The 22,204-nt window shown below is 41.8% G+C and overlaps 1 protein-coding gene across 1 annotated transcript; it reads left to right on the top strand.

The window, feature by feature from the left end:
• Positions 1–17,828: 17,828 nt before the first annotated feature.
• Positions 17,829–20,834, top strand: LOC118905799 (gamma-aminobutyric acid receptor-associated protein-like). The gene is made up of 2 exons (XM_036872593.1): positions 17,829–17,933; positions 20,367–20,834. Exons 1-2 carry the CDS (start codon positions 17,829–17,831, stop codon positions 20,817–20,819), a joined length of 558 nt encoding a protein of 185 aa, XP_036728488.1. The 3' UTR covers positions 20,820–20,834.
• Positions 20,835–22,204: the final 1,370 nt, after the last annotated feature.

Here is a 22,204-nt window from a genome sequence, read left to right as displayed (position 1 = left end):
TTCAGGCCCCACGGGAGCACCTGTGGCCAGAATTGTGGGAACACAGGATGCAGCAGCCAGCATTTCAGGACAAAAACAATGAAGGAAACAAAAGAACGCTGACTCCACTGAATACCCAGAGTTTTAAAATTCCCCAAATCTTATTGGAAATCAAGAAAACCGCTCCTAATGAGCTGCAATAAAGCTCTTCTTTTGAGAATGTAAATCCACGGTCTTGCAGAGGCAGTTTCTACTTGTTTAAAGGAGTTATTGAAATTCAAGGAGGGTCCTGGACGTCTGTGCCTCTCTTTCTGAAAGGAACCTCCTCCGTCCCTGGGTGACCCTGAGCTAATGAGTCTCGGGCTGATGAGTCACCTCCCAGCCTGGACTCAGAGTTGCTATCAGATTCATTAGGTCCCCGCAGTCACATTCTCCAGCTCCCGCAGCAGCCAGAGAAAGGCCATTAGCTCAGCCATGCGCCCTCCCTCGCCAGCCTGCCCCCACCTGTGTGGCCTCTAATTTAATATTTGCAGACATGCCGGGCATTTGTGACTAAAATGTATTATTCTCCATGCAAACACCCTTCCATCAGCTTGCCAAGGGACCTGAAGCACCGTGTACTGCATTGGCTTAGCAAAGCTGCAACCTGCAAAGACTGTTTGAGAATGACCCTGAGTGTCTCTTTTATTTTTCTGCAGAGACATTATGGCCACATTTGTCACGATCCGTTCCAACTTGGAACTCTCCTGAGAGGTATCCCACGCATTCTCAGCCAGATTTTTGGTTTCTGGGCCGGGGCTCCAATGCAGGCTATAGGTTACTAGTTTGGAAGTGCTTGTGCTGAGTGGTGCTGCTTCTGAGTTATGGCCCGGCTGGCCAGAGCCATGGCCGTGGACACATGGGAGCAATTGCATGCTTCTCCCCATCACATAGGTGAGGGGTAGGCGAGCATCTCTCTTTCCTCAGACAGCCAAGGAGACCCTCCGCTAGACCACACGGGCCCCAGCCACACCTCTCTTGGGGCTCCAAGCAGAATTATTTAGCTATTGGAAGGAAGAGTGTTTTCCTTTTCTTGGCTCCATGGGGTCCAGAGCTATGTGTGTGGGGGGGGTCTGAGCAGTTGTCTACACTGGACCGCTGTCTGCTGGTCACTGGCTTCCACATTGCAGTCAGCTCAGAGGGGTCCCAGACGTGGTCTGCAGACTGGACTGTGAATGAAGAAAATGAGGCTGGAGTTAATGAGTTATCTGGAGAGCTGGACTGATCTGGTTCAAAGCTCTGTCCTGTATTTTGCTATTCTATTGGATCCACATTTTTGTCATTGACATGCCTTGGATTTAATGACACGATGGTGATAATACATCATGTGCTTTTTGGTCATTATTTCTGTGTTACGGTTGTTTGGTTCATGATCAACCTCGTCCCTTGCCCTGTCCTCTTCTCCTGAAAAAGGTAGTGATCCTATGTGTGTCCTTAAACTTTCCAGATGAAGATTCCACAAGTTGTGTACAACTCTGGAGGCTGAAATTGACGGAAAGAGTCTGGAATTTGAAACTATGTCTAGACATAGTTTCCAGATGTGGCCTGGCCACTTACTAGTTGTGTGGATTTAGGCAAGTCTCTTAAATCCATGGAGCATCTGTTTCCTCATCCATGAAATGGGGATCACGAATATCTAACTAGTGAGATACAGTGCATGGGGCTTGGTAGATAATTCTATCCTGTGAGTGAGGACCCACTCAGAGCTCTAGAACAGAGTGAGGGTGCCCCTATCCACACCCAGAAGATCTCCCTCCATGTCGGGAAGAACTGCCAGCCTCCAGAGAAGGTCAGTCAACAGGGACTGGCTTTCCATCCAACTCAGTCTAGAAACAGGAGCTAGATTAATATAAGAGAAGCAACAAATGCAGGGGTACCTACTATGGGCTCTTCTCAGACCTCATGTATATCAAATCCTTTAACAGTCACACCAGTCTTCTGAAACAGGTCCTATTATTATCCTTCTTTAATTTTTTTTCTGTGTTTAATTCCTTTATTTCCTTAGGATACATTCTTTCATAAAACCTTTTTATTGAAGTGTAGCTAATTTACAATGCTGTGTTAATTTCTGCAATACAGAAAAGTGATTCAGTTATACATATATATATTCTTTTTTGTATTCTTTTCCATTATGGTTTATCACAGGATATTGAATATAGTTTCCCGGGCTATACAATAGGACCTTGCTGTTTAACTATATTATCCTTCTTTTACATGGGAGGGGACAATCTTAGAGCTGAAATGACTAGATAAAGGTCCCAGAATTCACAAGCAGGGGAGTGAAGCATCAAATTCAGGTAGGTTGGCTACAGAACCCAAGCTCATAACCACCACACAAACTACCTCTCCTAATATATTCTCCAAACTAGTCTCCGAAACAACCTCAGAGTCCAATTTTTGTTGCAGAATATAGTACATTTCAGGGTGAGAACCTGTGACTCTTATCAGATCTCGACCCCTCAGCCAGACGCTCAGGGTGTGTCTTTCTCTCTCTTTGCAGCACGTGTCCAGTGTCTGCACTCCGTGTCACTGAAACCACAGGACACAGGTGGCCCCATATCTTGTCTGCACTTAGATTTGGCCATGAGCTATGGTTATGAAGCCTGTGTCCTAAAAAATGAGAGAACGGCAGAGCCTGGGTTTGACAAGTAACCACTTGACAAGTAACTACTTTTTCTTTTTTTTAGTGCTATGTAAAGTGTTCAACTTCACAAAGAGCTGTAATTTTAAGAGCATCAGAAAAAAAATAAATGAGCTGCACCTGCAAACACCTTATCGCACATGTAAATTAGGAGGTATGAAATGATTTGTTCTCCTGTCTAGTGCTCATTTTCCTAAGAAGATATTTAAGAAAGGTAGTTGAAAGCCCTCCACGGAGAGATTCCCATCTAATTTTATGAGCTAAAGGGGGACTTGGGGTGTGTTTTTCTCAGAAATTATCTGGCTTCTTGCCTCCAGTTTCTGCCAGACCCCAACTTCTGAATCTAGCCCCAGGTCCTGAAGGTTTTAGGTGTGTGAGTGGGAGCATGTGTGTGTGTGTGTGTGTGTGTGTGTGTGTGCACGCACACACATGTGTTTAAAAGAGTGCTGACAGGATTCAATATGGAGGTATTCTCGGTACTGGTGTGGCTTTGACCTTGAACCCTACCTGGCCCTGGTTTATGTGCTTCTACCTTGATTTGGTTACCTTGTGCCCCAGTTTGATACTGCACCACGTCTGGTCCCAGTCTCTGAGGCTTTGCCTTCTTAGCCTGTGATGCGTAGGAAGAAAGAAGTGAGTCCTGCTCTTTCAACAAAAAAGAGGATGCACTCACAGGTGAAGCACAGGTGCACTCCCTTTATCCATACTTACAAAATCATGCAAGCTCTGAACACTGAAAGCTTTTTGGTATCTCTTACCTGGCCTGAACGTATTTGGCAGCAAAACCTGATGTGAACTTTAGCTGCTTATTTTTTTAGTTTAATTTTTATTTTATATTGGAGTATAGTTGATTTACGATGTTGTGTTAGTTTCAAGTGTACAACAAAGTGATCCAGTCATACATGTATGTATATCCATTCTTTTTCAGATATATTTCCCATATAGCTTATTACAGAATATCGAGTAGAGAAATTTAGCTGCTTGTAATGCTTAGTCGTCCTGTTTGGTGTAGTGTTCACATATTTTGCTGCATAAATATTAACACACTTGATTAAGCATTGTTGCCCCAGACCCCTTGGGGGCTGTCACACAATATATTGCATATGCACCATATTACTTTTTTTAAATCTAAAAATATTCTGGATTTTGTAATACATCTGGCCGTACGTATTTTGGATAAGGGATCAAAAACCTGTGATCTCATTTAATCCTTGCCAATCATCTTGTGCAATAATGATTATGTCCATATTAAGATGAGAAAACTAACAGAAAGATTGATTAATTTGTCCAGGGTCACAAAACCATTAAGAGGAAGGTCCAGGATGAGATATATGCTTTTCAGCTTCCAAAATACATACCTTTCCAACTACTTTACATGGTCTTCCAGCTTCTTTAGGGGGGTAAGCTGTGTTTCTAAATGATGTAGGCATTAGGAGTTTGGGATTAACATATACACACTACTATACATAAAATAGGTAAACAACAAGGACCTACTGTATAGTACAGGGAAATATACTCAATATCTTGTAATAACCTATAATGGAAAAGAATCTGAAAACGAATATATGTATGTATAACTGAATGACTTCACTGTACACTTGAAACTAACACAACATTGTAAATGAACTATAATTCAATTTAAAAAAGTGATGTAGGCAAGGTGGAAACAGGACCATGAACAGAAACATGGGCAGTGCTCCAGAAACTGGCCACTCAAAGTACGATCCTTGGACCAGCAGTATTGGCGCCATCTGAGGGCTTCTTAAAAATGATGAATGCCCCCCCCATGACCTACTGAGTCAGAATCTGCATTTTATCAAGAACCACCCCCACCAGATGCTTCCTGTGCTCATTAAAGTATGAAGAGCCCTGGGCTAGATGATTGGTGGAGGAAAAGACCACATGCCGCTCTTAAGAGTTCTCAGAATTGTGATCTTTTGCTGTTGCGCAGCATTCTCTGAGGCAAGGCGAAGGAGGAGGGAGAGGAGTGCAATGGTTCACAGCTCCACGGTGGATGCCAAGGACAGAGAGGTGCCCACGACGATAAAATGATTGCACGCTTGTTCTACTAGTCTGTTGCCTCAACAGTTTTTTCCCAAGGTGGGGCTATTTTTCTACTGATCAAAGAAAGTCCTGCAACTGCATATTTATCTCTGAGAAAAACTCAGGGAACTGGCCTATCAAAGAAGAGTATCAAACTCATTACATCGTAATTATTAATTATTTGCTCATCAACGGTATGGCCCTAGAGCAGGTGAGCAAAACAAAGATTCCTAGACACCCGTGATTATGAGGAACATGCATTTTGGGGGAGGGGGCTGGACAGACCAGAAAAACTGAACCAACTTCTATGGCATGTTAGAAAGTGGTTAAGTTCTGAATCAAAAAGGAGAAGTAGATCTGGGTAAGGAGGAACAGGAGTCGGGTTGTGGGGGGAGCAGGGCAGGTACGGTATCTGACAGTGTGGTTGGGGGTAGACCTTGTACGGGTAGTGCGATCTAAATGAAGTCTTGAAGGAGGTGAAGGAATTAGCAAGTGGAATCTGGGGGAAAGCGTTCCCAACAGAAGAAACAGCAGAGCAAAGGTCCTGAGGCAGGACCATGTCTGTTTCATTTGAGGACAGCAGACAGACTCAAGTGACTGCAGTGGGGAGACCGAGGGGAGTCATCTAAAACCCGATACCAAGCTCTCTGGCTCTCTTCTTTGCCTGGCTTTTACATAAACTCTGGGGCTCACAGAATCCAGAAAGGATTTCCCCCATGGGCAGAGCCTTGCCTTCACCATGGCCCTTCCGGCCCTCTGCCATGTGAGGACGCCTTCCAGAGCAGTGCAGGTGGGGTTGCTGGTCCACTCTGCAGCAGTGTCTCTCTCACCCAGTTTCCTGTTTAAGCCAAACAATTCCTGTGTCTCTGGACCAAGCTTGGCCTTTCGTAGCCTCGCAAGGCCTGGCCGGAGAGGATGCGGAATGCTGGCCCCTGTGGAACTGACAGTCACGTTGCCCTTTCCAGTCTTGGGGGAGCTACCCCTGGGTTGGCCAGCTTCCCCTAGTTGCAAAGCTAAGGCCAGTGCTGCCTACCAAGATGTTTTGATTGTCAGGCAGAAGATTACAGGGAGAAACAAAGGATTTGATTGTGCTTCGGTAGGGGAGCACTCTTCCCCTCCTGGCAGGCCTCACTAGGCTCCATCTTTTCATATCTTCATGGCCACAGAGACGTTCAAGTTTAGAATTACAAGAGGCTGCTCACTTTCCCCTGGGAGGGCAAGATGGGCTGCCTTTCATACCTCATTGATGGTTCCCCTTATTTTGGTGGGGGGGGGGCTCACACGGATGGCCCTGTCTTATTTTAAATTGTGGCCTTTTTCTCTCTCGAAGGAGGCTGTAGAGCACGAGAGGCCGGTAGAGGTCATTTCCTCTAACACCAGCATATTAAGGATCATGATCTTGAGACACAGAGAGGTCATCTGGCATGTCCAAGGTCACTCAGTTGGTGGCCAAGCTGGCACCAGCATCCAAGCCTCCTGCCTTTAGCCCAGAACTTGTTTCACCATATTGCGACTCTGGGACTCACTCTTTTTCTCAGTGATTTTATGCTTTTTGTTTTTCTTACCGTCCCATTACCAGACGTAGTTTTTCTCCTCCAGTGTTCCTGTTAACTTAGGGACAACTAGTTCAAAATAAGTCTCATATTTGCGACTACATAGGAGGCACTGTGCAAATGAAAATTAAGGGCGAATAAGAAAGAAGTTTCAGGGCTTCCCTGGTGGCGCAGTGGTTAAGAATCCACCTGCCAATGCAGGGGACACTGGTTCAAGCCCTGGTCTGGGAAGATCCCACAGGCCGCGGAACAACTAAGCCCATGTGCCACAACTACTGAGCCTGTGCTCTAGAGCCCGTGAGCCACAACTACTGAGGCCCACGTGCCACAACTACTGAAGCCCGCGCGCCTAGAGCCCGTGCTCCGCAACAAGAGAAGACACCGCAATGAGAAGCCCACGCAATGCAACGAAGATCAGCCCCCGTTTGCCACAACTAGGGAAAGCTGCACGCAGCAACGAAGATCCAACACAACCAAAAATCAATCAATCAATCAATAAAAAAAGAAAGAAAGAAGTTTCAATCTTTTTTAAAAATTATTTATTTATTTATTTTTATTTATGGCTGTGTTGGGTCTTTGCTTCTGTGCGAGGGCCTTCTCTAGCCGCGGCAAGTGGGGGCCACTCCTCATCGCAGTGCGCGGGCCTCTCACCATCGTGGCCTCTCTTGTTGCGGAGCACAGGCTCCAGACGTGCAGGCTCAGTAGTTGTGGCTCACGGGCCTAGTTGCTCCGCGGCATGTGGGATCCTCCCAGACCAGGGCTCGAACCCGTGTTCCCTGCATTGGCAGGCAGATTCTCAACCACTGCGCCACCAGGGAAGCCCAGAAGTTTCAATCTTCAAGACACAAATTCTAGGAGGAGAGACAATCATTACAAATACACATAAACATAATGCAGTGTTCTAACAAGAATACGAGGAATTGCTTAGGTTGCTAAGAGCAAGGATGAGAAAGTTTTGCTAAAAGAGAAGGGGTAGGGGCTTCCCTGGTGGCGCAGTGGTTGAGAGTCTGCCTGCCAATGCAGGGGACACGGGTTCGAGCCCTGGTCTGGGAAGATCCCACATGCTGCGGAGCAACTGGGCCCGTGAGCCACAACTACTGAGCCTGTGCGTCTGGAGCTTGTGCTCTGCAACAAGAGAGGCCGCGACAGTGAGCGGCCCGCGCACCGCGATGAAGAGTGGCCCCCGCTCGCCGCAACTAGAGAAAGCCCGTGCACAGAAACGAAGACCCAGCACAGCCAAAAATAAATAAATAAAAAGAGAAGGAGTAGAGAAAAGTGAGGTGGCCAAGCCAAGTTTTCATCTACTGGTTCCACATGAAGGAAAAGCTCTGTTTGGAAACTCACCTTGTCATTAAGAATTATCAATGCTTTGGGTTTCCGTGTTGGTGGGAAAGTGTCTGGCTGTCACAATATTTTAAAATGACAGCATGAAGAAAACCTTTCTGTTCTCCATACAATCACCATTTTGGGGTTTGAACGAGAACCCCTATTGCCTGTAAGTTGATCTTTCTCCTTGAAGTCAGTCTTCATAAATCCTCCCAGAGTCTAGGGTCTCTTCTTTAAAATATACGAGATGTCTATCAAGGTAGCACAGACAACAGTATTTGAATGTGCAACATGGGACAGAACAAAAAGGCCCATGTGAGATTAACTGGAAAATGTATCCAATGGAATATTCACGCTTCATATAGTATTATTACACATACGGCCCTGAATTGAAAAATAATGTTTCTAGGTTGAATTAAATACTATTTCCTCTGTGTCCCCACAGTATTTGTGCATGGTTCTATTACTCAGTGATAATGCACCCAGCCTGTATTCAGCCTATCCTATGGTACCAGGCAATGCAACAGAGATTGAGAGTACAGAAAATTAATGAGAATTTAACGTGGTATTCTCATTAATATTGAACACAGTATTGTAATATTATAATGCACTGTGGAAAATACTATAAACCCTAAAATCTAAGTGGCCAAACACAACAGAAGTTCATTTCTTGCACACATAAAGTCTAAAGTGTGCCTTTCTAATCAGTAAGGGGTAGACTCTCCTCTAAGCAGTAAAGTGGAGATCCAGGTTCTTTCCATCTTGTGGCTCCACCATCTTCAACATCTGACTTCCAAGTGAGGAGAGGCTGCATCTGCCTCTGAGTTACCCTGGTGTGGAAGTACCCGCTTCACCTCTGTCCGCTTTGGTGGGCAGCTAACATCCATGCTACAGTCCTAGAATCTCTGAGTTACCCTGGTGTGGAAGTACCCGCTTCACCTCTGTCCGCTTTGGTGGGCAGCTAACATCCATGCTACAGTCCTAGAATCTCTGAGTTACCCTGGTGTGGAAGTACCCGCTTCACCTCTGTCCGCTTTGGTGGGCAGCTAACATCCATGCTACAGTCCTAGAATCTCTGAGTTACCTTGGTGTGGAAGTACCCGCTTCACCTCTGTCCGCTGAGTGCTTTTACGTACAAGAGAAGCTGAGAAATCAAGTCCTTGGCTGGGCAGCCAGTTTCCAGCAACAACTTGACACTATGAAAAGGCAATAGGAATCTTTGGTGGGCAGCTAACATCCATGCTACAGTCCTAGACTCTCTGAGTGTGGTTTGGGTCGAGGTTGCAGTTCCCAGCTTCTCATGCGGCTGGGTAGAGTCATGTGACTAAGTCCCAGCCAATGAGATACATGTGTATGTTATGTGACCACTTCCAAGAAACTCCTTCAGATCAGCTGTGTGCTCTTTTTCCATTTTCTTCTTTATCCATTCCTCTACTCTGTTGGAAGTGACAGCTGGAGTCCCCGCCAACATCTCGGACCCTGAGGTTGAGGACCATACCTACGGATGGCAGAAAGGACAGTTCGCAAATGCCTGAGGCCCTGAAAGATGGGGTGAATGACCTGGGCTACTTACCTCAGCTTTTATGTGAGGAAGAAATAAACTTCGATCTTTTCACAGCTTATGTTACTGTAGGATTTGTTAATTACAACTGAACCTAATCGTAAGTGATATGTAAGCAGAGGGAAACACTTGTAAAAAGACTTGGAACTACATGAGGATTCTGAAAAAGTTGAGAGTCTGATGTGGCTGTAGTATAAGGCTCATGGCCTAGGCAGGGATAAGCAAATGTTTTCCAGAAAGGCCCAGATGGTAAATATATTAGGCTTGGCGGGTCATATGATTTCTGTTGCAATTTCTCAACTCTGACATTGTTCTGTGAAGGCAGCCGTGGAAAATGGTGTAAAGGAACAGGAATAGCTGTGTTCCAATAAACTTTTACTTCTGAAAACAGGTGGTGAGGAGCCAAATTTGATCATCTTAGAGGATTATCACACTGCATTGTTTTATCATTATCATTTATTTATAATGATCTCACTATTGGTTTTTTTGGTTTTGTTTTCAGCTATATATCCATGTATGAATCATAGTGTCAGGAGTGGAGAACAGGTTTAACTGACAACTACGCAATGATCAGGTGAATGGGCAAACTCAATCCTCCAACTGTGCTTACTTAGATCTACTCTGGGTGCCAAGGGGATAATCATCTAACTTACTCCTACCCACAGATGCCATTTTTGACCTCTACTAGGAGCTTTCAGTGTCTTAACTGAAAGAAGAGACTAGTGGTGAAATATTTTTAGAAGCTTGTCAGTCTATAAAAGCGGAGAATTTTTCATCATTTGGTAGCTGAGCCTTTTGCCTTTTTTTCTAGTAATGGAACTGAATCTGATTTGACAGCTGTCTCCCTCTTCTCAAACAGAACATTACTCCATCAAAAAGGAGGGAGTTACAACACTTAGGGGGTATCTGTTATGATGAAAATTACTCTGAAGTGGGAGACAGAAGTTCTCTTAGTTTTTTACTTTGCTGGAACCAAGTGTTTGGGGAAACCAATTAATCTTCTAAGTCTTAATTTTCTCATCTTTAAAATGGTCACAGGGCTATTTACTTCAAAGTAGATTGGTAGCGTCTCATGGGGCTGATTGTATGAGCTGTAGGAAGATGTTTGCATGAGCTGGTACATCTTAGGTCGTATCCAATTGCCCTGCAGTCAATATATAAGAAAACACAGAAGAAAGACACATTATAAAAGGTGGAGAGGGCAACTTGCCCTTTGAAAATACATCATGCCTTATGCATAATAGAATTCAAAGCATTGATTCACATTTGGGAACCATACAGATAGAAAGCAGTCATGTCAGGAATTCAAATGCTTCAACAAAATTGGATCTAAATGGGTCAAAAATGAGTATTTCATTTATGGGAAATGCTTCTAAACATGGCTCTAGAATGTCTCGTATTGAGTTTGAGCAAACATTTGGGAAACTGGCAAGAGCAGAGAATCCGCAGATGTTTTCCATATACACAGTATATATTAAACAGACGAGTGAAACAGAGAATTCAGGAAATGCTCAGACAGAGAGGGAAATTGTTAAGTGGAGAAAAATCTGTTTGCTTTCCTGACACCCTCTCTCTTGTCTAAATCAATTATGAACATTCATCTAACCTACCCTTATAGGTCATAGAAACTTACATGATCAGAAGTCTGAGAAGGTCTGGAAACAGAACTATTAACTAAGCTTTTATCACTAATTGTTATGCTTCCTTTTCTTCCCTCCTAAGCTTTTATTGGGAAAATTTCCCCAAAGCTATAATTACACTGAATAATGACAGAACTTACTTAATGAGGCAGAGAGCAGAAACTTTTTGAGATAGCAAAATTTGCAACCAATTAAATATTAATGAAAAATTGTCTATCTCAGAATCCATTTCTTCACATTCATTTTATCTCATACTTGCATTTAATCTACAGGAAGTTCAGTCATCATGTGTATTAGAATTCGAGAAATAAAAAATGTATGAATAATTTCATGATTTTCCCAAGAGCAAGTTTCTGTACCAGTTAAGAATATGAATGAAAAAGAGGTTAAAATCACCATAAAGAACCATACATTTCTAGATTATTAAAATCAATGCTGTCAAATGATCATCACTGTGAAGATGATAACATTTTTCCTACGCCTTTCTAGTTGTTGATATATATTTTTTAAAGTTTTTATCTGGTAGTTATAGAATAAAGTCTTGATATTATATATGGGTAGCAACTCAATCCAAGTGATATTTAATGAATTGCCCAGATAGTTTAGTTCATGAAATATGTTTATGCTGAGATGCAAATTCTTCTTTATTTTAGTTCTAGAAATACCATACATAAAATCCAAGCTTTGTTATCATCGAGGCATATGAAGATTTTTAAATAATAGAAAGTGCACTATAAGCCATACCAAGTGGGTAGACTACACACAGTAACTAAGAATTGATGACAAAATGTATGTGGGACCTTCAGGTGTACAGATTTCCTAGGTTCCAGGGTGAATGCTGATAATTGTTTGGACTTAGGGAGTCCCCCTGACTGTCAGCTCTTGCTGTCTTAGGTACTAGACCCCCTCCTATTTATTTAGATAGAATTTTTGCACTTCTTGCCTTCTCGTGAACCACAGGACATGCAATAGTTAACGCCTGCACAATGCATCGCCCTTCTACATCTGGGGCACAACTATATTCTTCCATTATTCCCCATGAAGCAAGGAAACTTACTACTATTTATAGGTGGTGACCACATTGACTATTTTCTAATATATTCTGTCGTGGCCTATTTTGCTAGAATATTAGTTCCTGGGAAGCAGTAATTCTGTTTGTCTTATTTGCAGTAGGTTCCATAATTCACAGAACAGTGCATGGTGTAAGACGAACAAAATAAATATTCTTAATAACTTACCCAGGGTTATTTCCTATAACTTTTGGGTTTTACAAGGGCCCTTCTGCCATCTCAGCCCTCCAACCTTGCTCATTTCTATATTAAATCTCTGTGTATCATTTAATATTTAATATAGAAATTTATGTAGTTATTTATTTATAAATAAATATTGTTATTTATGTTATACTTGGATTTGTCCAACTGGGAATATTAACCTTTAATTGTAAAGGGTCATCAATGCCAAGCAATATTCTAATCTTACTACTGATAACACATTAGGAAAGTGCCTAGAACCACATATAAAGTTACTGTTGACTTGAGATAAATTTATAGAACAAAACAATGACTGAATGACGAAAACAACTGGATTCATATTTTACCAACTTTGGGACTGAAGGTTAGTGATCGACATAAGCTTTGAGAATTTTACACCCTGCAAAAGTATCGCTCAGTATAGAGAACAAAACAATTCTATTTTCATGTGTAAGAGGACCAGAGAATTTTATTACTGTTAGTTTTCATTAAACATATTTGTAAAGGATCTACTGCAGGAGGATGACAATTAAACAAAGGCAGGGGTGAAAGTAATAATAATGAGTGGATATATAAATTAATAAAATATGTCAGAAACTATTGGTTATAAAAGTAACTGTTTTATATTAAAAAGTGCAAAATTAAGCCTCTAGATAACAATGACAGGTTAGTGGTGCTCAGCGGCCATTAAGACATGATAATTTATACATGTTCTGGAAAAAGACAAAAAACCCCCACATACTTTAGACTTCATATATATACATAAAGTCTATATATATATATATATATATATATATATATCATGAGTGTACGTTTAAAAATTAAGAACAGTGTGAAACTAGAATTATGATTATAGATTCCCAAACACTAGATGAGAAGAAAAATTTTAAGACCCCAAATAAATTAGGGAATATAGAAATTATTATCAATGCAAAATATGTTTGAAAAGAGGAAAAATAAATAAATGTTGGTTCACTGAAATCATAGTGGTAGAAGACAGTGGAAAGCTTGGACACCAGGTCTCTAAAGATGCCAGGGTAAAGGCCAGAGATTTTCTAACTGATGAATGAGACAGCAAAACAGCAGTAGGGGCCAAAGTTCTGCCACATCATATTCTGTTGGGTGCCAGCCCCTGATAATGCCAGGGAAGGGGCTGTGCTTCCCCAATAATGCAGCTTAAGGGCCCTACAGTTCAAGAGGTGGAGGGCCTCTCTTTTTAGACTGACACAGAGTCATAATGGATCTCTGTGTACTCTCCAGAATGCAGTTGGAACTGGGCACTTGTGATGCTTCATTTTATGTGTCAATGTGACTGGACCACAGTGTCCAGACATATGGTCAGACACTATTCTGGTGGTTTCTGTGAGCATGTTTTGGATGAGATTAACATTTAAATTGTTGGACTTTGAGTAAAGCAGATTTTCCTCCATGATGTGGATAGACATCATCCAATCAGTGGATGGTCTGGACAGAACAAAAACTGACTTCCCCTGAACAAGAGAAAGTTCCGCCAGCAGATTGCCTTTGGACTTGAACTGCGACACTGACTCTTCCCTGCTGGCCTATCCTGCACATTTTAGACTTGAAAACCTCCTTAGTCGCATGAGCCAATTCCTTAAAATAAACCTCTCTCTATATATACACATACTATTGGTTCTATTTCTTTGGAGAACCTTGACTAATACAGCACCCAAACACCTGCCCCTGCTCCTGTTTCCATGAGTTGCCCTTAGTAAATGCTTTTTAATAAAGTATGATGTACTTGTCTTTCCTTGCCTTTCCTTTAAAAATAGGGAAAGTATAGTTTATCAACACACCTAGAGTGTTGTTCTTTGTACTAGCTAATAAAATGAGCATAACTTTAGCTAATACAATGTGCATAATGTTATTAAAAAAGCAATGAGAAATGTCATTGATAAAAAATATTAAAAACAAAACAAAGGGCATAAAAATAGTAAAGGTTTTAAATGCATAAGAATATATTCTGAACAACTTTATGCCCATAAATTTCAAAAATTTAGATAGAGCTGAAATTCTTCTAGAAAGAAATCATATACACATTGAAAAAAAGAGAAAACATGTGAGTAAGCTTATAACTATTACTAAGTTAAATAGGTAATCAAAGATTTTCTTACCAAAAGATGCAGGCTCACATGGTTTTCAGGTGACTTTTACTAAACTTTCAGAGAACAGTGATTTAAACAAAATGATGCAGAAGATATGAAAACAGTTATCTAACTTATTTTATCAGCCAATATGATTTCACCACCCAAACAAGAAAATTTTTATCACATAGAGATTAAAAATCTTCAATTATATGTTAACAAAGCAAATCTGTTAGTGTCCACAAAAGCAGTAGTTTTATTATCTTAAATTTTTTGTTAATATATTCATGTCTTAGTAAAATGTGATTATTTCTATGGTGGGAAAGACAGAAATCCACATAATGAGGAAATAAGCACAGGAATTATTGTGATATGGAAGAACAGTGGTCCAGAGGGGAAGACTGAGGAAAAAGGGTTATTCTGGAAGATAAAGTATAAGGGCATTCTGGGCCAAGGGAGCAGAAAAACACTGTGTGTTGAGAGTGCGTGGCAAGTTTGAGTCACTGTTGGTATTTGGCTATGACAGAAGTAGGGAGATTATCATGGCAGCTAGACCAGGCCCATTTCATGGAGGTTCTCCTTCCTTGGGCTGGCTGTCACCCAGAGTCCTGAATTGATTTCCTCATTAATGCTGCATTTGTTCCTATTTCCCTTGTTCCTCCAGCAACTCATAATCCCTTTAACAGGAGCAGAGGCAATGTTGTTTATTCTGTCTGTAAGTCGGGAGTGTTTCTCCATGAATGCAAAACAATTGTTTTGATTTTAGTCTTCTCTTTGCCTGCTCTGGGCCTTGCATCCAGTGTGCCCGCAGCACCTCTTCACTGACTGATGGATGGCACTTTGGCAAAGAGCATGGTCAATTAATTAAGTCTCACACATGGCCCAACTGTCTAAGGGAGAAAACCAGAAACAGACTGAATGCAAAATGATGGAAGAATCGGAAACAAAGAACAGGGGATGGAAGCAAACTAACTCACATCTTTAAAGAAGCATTGGGTCAACAGGAGGGGATGCGGCGGGGGCAGGTCCCCTAATTAACAGCATCACCGTCCAGAGCCAAGCGTCTGGATTTGGCGTCAGAGGCGTGGGCTTGAGCATAACTTGTTGTCAAATAAACAAGTGCCCTTGAGCCAGTTATTGAAACTTTCTGAATAACATCCTCATCTGAAAATGGAGAAAATACATACTTCACGTGGTTGTTATAAGGACCACACAAAATACGGTCTGTGAAAGCGCCTTAAAATCTGCAAGTTGTTACTGTCATTTAATTACAAAGCTTGCCTGGTTGGGCAAGAAAGACAAAGCACACTGAAAAACAAAATCCAGATTGATTTAAAGCAACGCAAAACAAAAACTAGTAGAAAACAGGAAACGATGTCAGGCATAAAACCTTGGCATACTTTCCATGTTTAGAAGCATTTCCCATAAAGGATTATATATAACTGAGTGACTGGAAAACCTCAGGAAAGTTCCATTTCCTCTCCTTCCTTGCTTAGCTCCACTTGGAGCTCAGGAATTGTTGCCTGGAGGCCCTGCAAGCACTCATCAGCCCCCTGTAAGGAGAACTGGCTGTGCAGTTCATGGTTTTTATCCTTGAAGCTAAAAATGTGACGGGAATGTTACTGCATTTCCTTAGAGCAGGTTTCTGCATTCACAAGTCACCTCCACTCAACCCACAGGCCTCTCCGAGCTCACTTACAGCCTTGTCAGCAAGAACGCAGAGAGTAGCCTGCTGCAGCTGCAAGTGAGCCCTTTGGGCTGCGCAGTGTTCCTGACACTGCCAGTGGGATAGTAATCACTTTTATGGTATCTAACTGACACCTGCCCTCCTCCCCAGTAAATCATGAATATACTTAAAATTTTTTCTTTTTCAGCCAGCAGAGGGATTGCGAGGTTTTAGCACAAACAGATTATTATCTTGATGGCCACAGTCGTTTAACTAACGCGAAACCCTCGCTTTAATCTCTCCTTCCAGATCTGGGACATCGCAGTTCAAATCTCAAGGGCAGGGACCTACTGTCCTGTATCTGACTGTGACTTTGGCTGCACCACCTTGGACATTGTCCTCTCTGAGCTGCAGTTCCTTTACTGAGGAAAAAGTAGAGCATGCTTGTGGCTAGATGATCCTTATCATCTCTTCCCATAAAAATGTCCTCTTCAGCCTCAACCTCATCTTACCCCACAAGATGCGTAGTCAGGCTGGGGCCGTGACCAGCAGCTGACAACTGTGTCACGAACTTGGCAGACCTGTGTGACCTTTTCTGCAGCAACAGAGCTGCTTTCATGGTCACTCACTGCCTCACACTCTCCCTGTGTCAGATCAGAGCAACTCTTATTCAGAACCTTTTCTGGTTCTGTTGGCTTTAATAAAGGGACCTTCCCATACGGAGCTGGAGCGAATCATTTGGTTGCCACACAGTTTCCATGTCATGGCACACACTCACCCTTATGACCTCCTTCATGAGAAAATAAGAAGGCATCATTGTGCTTTTGCCCTCGAAAGTACTGAAAATCTGCGTTCCTCTCTGTCTCAGTGACTTCGATTGATCTGCCCCTCAGCAGTGTGTGTTACTCCTGGCAGCCACGGGACAGAAATTGTAGGGGTCATGAGATCTTGTGACCTCAGCCAGCCCATTCATTGAATTCTCCATCTGCTTACAAACTGCACCCTGTTGCTTTTATCAAATGACTCAGTGAGTTGGGGATGTACGTGCTTTTTTTGCTTTTTTAATACAAATTGAAAGTGGCAGGAGGGATTTTGTCAGACAAGAACTTGAGGGAAATTTTGAAGTGTTCTATGGAACCAGATGTTGTGCAGTTTATTAAAATTAAGAGAACTATTTAATACAGATGTTTATAGATATTGAACATTTTTATTACTGACTTTTATCTTTCAGAAGTTCAAATTGCTCTACATTTCTTAAAGAAGGGCAAAGAATAAGAAAAGGAGAGGAGGTGTTGTCACAATAGCATTGCCAAGATATGACCTTAGTCACTTTGTGTGTTATAAGAGGAGTTCTTCATCATAATTTTGGAGATGGTTATCACCTTCACCTGTGTGGTCCTGCATATAAATCTAGAAAGAATTACCAAAAACAATTTTCACCACCATTCTGAAACATCTTGAAGTAAAAACAGACTTCAGTTTTGAAACTTTGTGCATAATGAAAAACAGTACACTGGTATCACAAGAAAGAGTAATGGAAACAATTCTGGAATTTACTGATGATGGAGTTGTTCAGGGTTCAGTGCCTCTTTTCAGGGTCCAAATCACCTCTTCCAGCAGAGCAAAAGCTGAAAGTTCAAAGCCAACTTGAAGGAGCTCTACCATTGACCAGCTGAAGTTCACAAATGTCCAAATAGCTTCCTCATCTGTAAAATGGGATTCTTACAGAACTCATCCTGTAGGATTCAAGAAGAACCAACTGCAGTATGGCATGCTGAACACACAGCACATGCATGGCACTTTCTGAGGCCCTTGATTATCAGCAACTATGACGAACTTTATCACTCTCAGTGTGGGAAGTAGAGTGGTGAAATTTTGATTCTTATTCTGTTCCCAAGTAGACATAATAAATATAACTAATAAAATTGTTGTGTTGCGTAAAATGAAAAAATCAACAATCTGGAAAATATCACCCCATCTTGAATATCCAAAGCATAGGCATAAACTTTGTCTAGTGAGCGTGAAATGGTTTCTTACCCCAAGGAGAATGTTACCAGAAAAAGAGAACATTTGTCTCCAGCTCCTATAGCTCAAGGGATATTTGGAAGTGAGATAGAAGAGGAAAAAAAAGTGAGGCACTGTAAATAGCCACAGGGAAAAGGGCATGTAAGAAGTAGGGGGAAATCATTCAGACAGAACTCTGACCTTCTTCCCACCAAGCGTACAAGGAGGATGGGATTGTCCCTCCCGCCACGGTAGTCAAGTAGAGGGCATTTGGAAGAGAACGGACAAGGAAGCCCAGGTCCCTTGGACAATTATTGTAAAATGGAAATTGAGCAGCTAAAGGCACTGAAGCAGTTTGTGTATAAGTCCTGAGAAAGGAACTGGGCCATCAGAGAGGCTAAGAACTTGCCAAAGTTAAAACGCTAAAATGCAGGCAAGCTGACACAGGTGCAGAGAGTACATATACCTTAACAGCTATATTCATAGTCTGGGGAGGAGATGCTGGTACTTGTCACTAGTTCTCATTCAGGGGAAGACCAGTGGCTACAGTGCACAATTCATTGTGTAAATAATGTTGAGTATTTTTGTATCCCTTCCCCAAATACATGCATGCACGCACACACACACAGATGCACACTTTAAAAATTCTTCTAAAACTTAAAGATCTTTTATAGATATATTTAAAGGGAAGGATAATGAATAAATGATATCAATAACATTTTTCACACTCACCATGCCAGTGCAGGGATAGGATAGTCCCATGGTGAGGGAGCTAAAGATTGTGGAGAGACCACTGTATTATGGTTTACTCTGCAGAATAATATTACCACAAACACAGAAGCTTAAAATCACACACATTTATTATCTCACACTTTCTGTGGGTCAGGAGTCTGGGCATGGGTTAAGTGGGCTCTCTATAAAGCTGCTAACTAAGTGTCAGCCAGGGCTGAGTTCTTATCTGAGGGTCGATTGGAGAAGGATTGACTTCCAAGTTCATATGGTTGCTGTCATCTTTAAAATCCTTGCAAGCTGCTGGACCGAGGGGCTTAGTTTCTTGCTGGCTGCCAGAGTTTTCCCTCGGTTCCTTGCCATGTGCCTTGTTCTTTAGGGCAGCTCCCGACATGACAGCTTGTTGCTTCAAAGCCAAGAGGGAAGAGAGTCTTTCATCATGACAGTCCTTACAATTTTATGTAACATTATCAAGGAAGTGAAATCCTGTCACCTTTGTTGTATTCTATTGGTTAGAAGCAAGTCACAGGTCTCACCTACAGTCAGGAAGAGTGAGTTATACAAGGGCAAGAATAGGAGGAATAAGTCATGGGGGCCAACATAGAGTCGTTCCACCAAAGCTACTATGTGTCAGGAACTTTAGCAATATTGAATACTTGATCTTTTCAGCTTCACTCTGAGATGCATATTATTATTACTTTACAGATGAGGAAATTGAGCCTCCCAGAGGTGAAGTAATTTGCCCAAAGATCACAAGCTAGTAGAAATGTGTCTGGAATTCTAATACAGATCAAAACAAGTGTTATTTTTCCTACCCTTCTTTATTCGCCCTTTTAAGGTGTTATTTATCCTTCTTTCCTGGGAAGACCATGGAATGACCTCCAAGAATGGAACAGGCGTGAGCAGTTGAAATTGCTTCCATCTTGGCCTCTGACACTTGAGTGACACCTCTTCTTCCCCAAAGCCATCACAGTCATCTCTTAACAGAGCTATTTTAGGCTCACTGGCCTCAAGGGCCAGGCCACTCAAATCATCTCAGTGAGGCTGATTCTTTCTTACTCTCACAAAAAATAATCTTTAGAATTCAGTTCAAGAGGGTCCCTGTGATTATCATGTTCTTTCTAATCTAAGTATGGGAATACTTTGATTTGGAGTGAGGAGACATTTTCCCACATTTTTGGGTGAACAAGGTCAGGGGATAGCTGGTTTATAGATACCATAGAAAAATGCACTTGAAAATTCTAGTCATCTCACCAAATCTTTATGTTTAAAGATGTAGTTTTGAGAATACTTTTGATTTTCAAATGTGTGCATATAAAGACATTGGTATATTTGAGACTTGTAAAATAACTCCATATTAAACTATTTGCTATGCCTGCAGCATTACTATTATTTTTCATTCACTTAAAATTTTATTTAAACACAAAAATAATTTTGAACTTTATTTTTTAATGCATTGATTGAATTTATTGATTTAGTTTAGTTCTATTCAATAGCAGTATAATGTAATGTAATTAAAAATTTTTTCTAGTAGCCACATTAAAAAAATAAAAGAAATAGGTGACGTTAATTTTAATGATAATTTTTCTTAACCCTATATAGCCCAAATCTTATTATTTTAATATACCCTCAAAATAAAAATTGCCAATAAGCTACTTTGCATTCTTTTTATCCTACTTAGTCTTCAAAATCCAGTGTGTACTTTATTTACAGAATATCTCAATTTGGAAGCTACATTTTCATTGCAAATATTTGATCTACACTTAGTTTTCATAAACTATGCAATGATAAGTGTAGATTCACATACCCACATTGTTCTAAACATAAAAGTTTTCAGCCCGCGCGTCACCGCCGGCCCCCCCCCCCGCATCCCAGCCCCCACCCCGGGGTTCCCTCAGCCCGGTTCCCCAGAGGGTGAAGTTTGTGTATAAAGGGGAGCATCCTTTCGAGAAGCGGCGCTCTGAGGGCGAGAAGATCCGAAAGAAATACCCGGACCGGTTCCCGGTGATAGTAGAAAAGGCTCCCAAAGCTCGGATAGGAGACCTGGACAAAAGGAAATGCCTGCTGTCTTCTGATCTGACAGTTGGTCAGTTCTACTTCTTGATCCGGAAGCGAATTCATCTCCGAGCTGAGGATGCCTTGTTTTCCTTTGTCGACAATGTCATTCCACCCACCAGTGCCAGGATGGGTCAGCTATACCAGGAACACCATGAAGAAGACTTCTTTCTACACGTTGCCTCCAGTGATGAAAGTGTCTACGGTCTGTGCAGTTGCTACCCCTAAGGTGGGGGGGGGGTCCCATTCTACACAGAGAGAGGGGGCCCTCCTTCCTTGACCTACTCCTCCTTGAGGGGCAAACACCACCTCCCTTCTTCAGGACCTGCACTTCCTAATGTTTGAGACTCTCCCCCAGCCCCTCTTAACACAAGGGTTAATGGGGGAGATGGCCTCTAGTACCTCTCCTTTCTCCATTCTTCCCCTTTCTTTACCACCTTTCCCATTCTGCTTTAGACTTCTTGATTGCCAATCTCTGTCACATCCAGTGATTGTTTTGGTTTCTCTTCCCTTTCTAACTGCCCAAGGGGCTCTGAACCCCAACAATCCCTTCTTTTCACTACCTTCCTTTCTTGGGGTAGATGGAAGGGACTGAAATTGTGGGGGGAAGGTAGGAGGCACATTAATAAAGAGGAAACCACCAAGTAAAAAAAAAAAAAAGTTTTCAAATAACCGAATCAGTATGCTTTTGAATTTAAATTTAAATTAATTAAAATTAAGTAAGATTAAAAATCAAGTTCCTCAGTTACACGCGCCATATTTCAAGTGCTCAGTATCCACATGTGGTTGGCAGCTACCACACTGGGCAGCATAGGTCTAGAGTATGCTCACCACAGAAGAGATTTCCACTGGGCAGTGAAGATCGACAAGCTCAATAAACTGTTTTTGAACATTGTTGAATTGGGAAGATTAATGTTATCAACAACAAGTTAGAGGAAAGACTAAGCAACTAGTATTTAAGCCTACCTTTTGATTTGATCCCTGATGAAATGATGATGATGATAATGATGATACTGATGATGATAATGATATTTTATTGAATGCTAATTCTGTGCCCAGATCTCTACTAAGCACTTTGTAGCCCTCTGGTGTAATTTCATCATCCCCATTCCACAGATGAGGTACAGAAAGACTAAGTCACTTGTTTAAAGACATGTGTCTAAGAAATGAACAGTGTGAGCCTACACGCCCAGACAGTCTGTCTGTAGAGCCTGCATTCTCACTTAATTTACTCTTCTGCCCCTCAGAGATTAATATCTTTTTAAGACTTATCCTAAATAAGATGGCATAGTCCTTGAAGCAAAGACCGTACTGCATGCTCCTCTTTCTTCAGTGGCCTCCTCATTCCCCAGTTCAAGACCTTTGCTCCAGCTTTTCCTGTAGTGTCTTCTTTCTTCACCTTCACTTGTCAGAATCCGAACCATTGGTCCATAGTTGCTTCAGGAACAGCATCTTCCAGAGACGCTGTCTCAAACTTCCAGTGGAAGCATTCTTCTCTTAAGGTACTTTATAGGTAACTACATTTCTTAGAGCATAAGTCCTTTTCTCTTTTGCATTCTGGCTACTCTGCATGCTTATTTTGTCTCCCCAAGCTGGCATTAAGTTCCTTGAAG

This window comes from Balaenoptera musculus, chromosome 13 (genome assembly GCF_009873245.2).
Source record: "Balaenoptera musculus isolate JJ_BM4_2016_0621 chromosome 13, mBalMus1.pri.v3, whole genome shotgun sequence".
NCBI classification, from domain to species: domain Eukaryota; kingdom Metazoa; phylum Chordata; class Mammalia; order Artiodactyla; family Balaenopteridae; genus Balaenoptera; species Balaenoptera musculus.
Note: the sequence above shows the minus strand (reverse complement) of the source record. Positions and strands in the feature narration are given on the sequence as shown.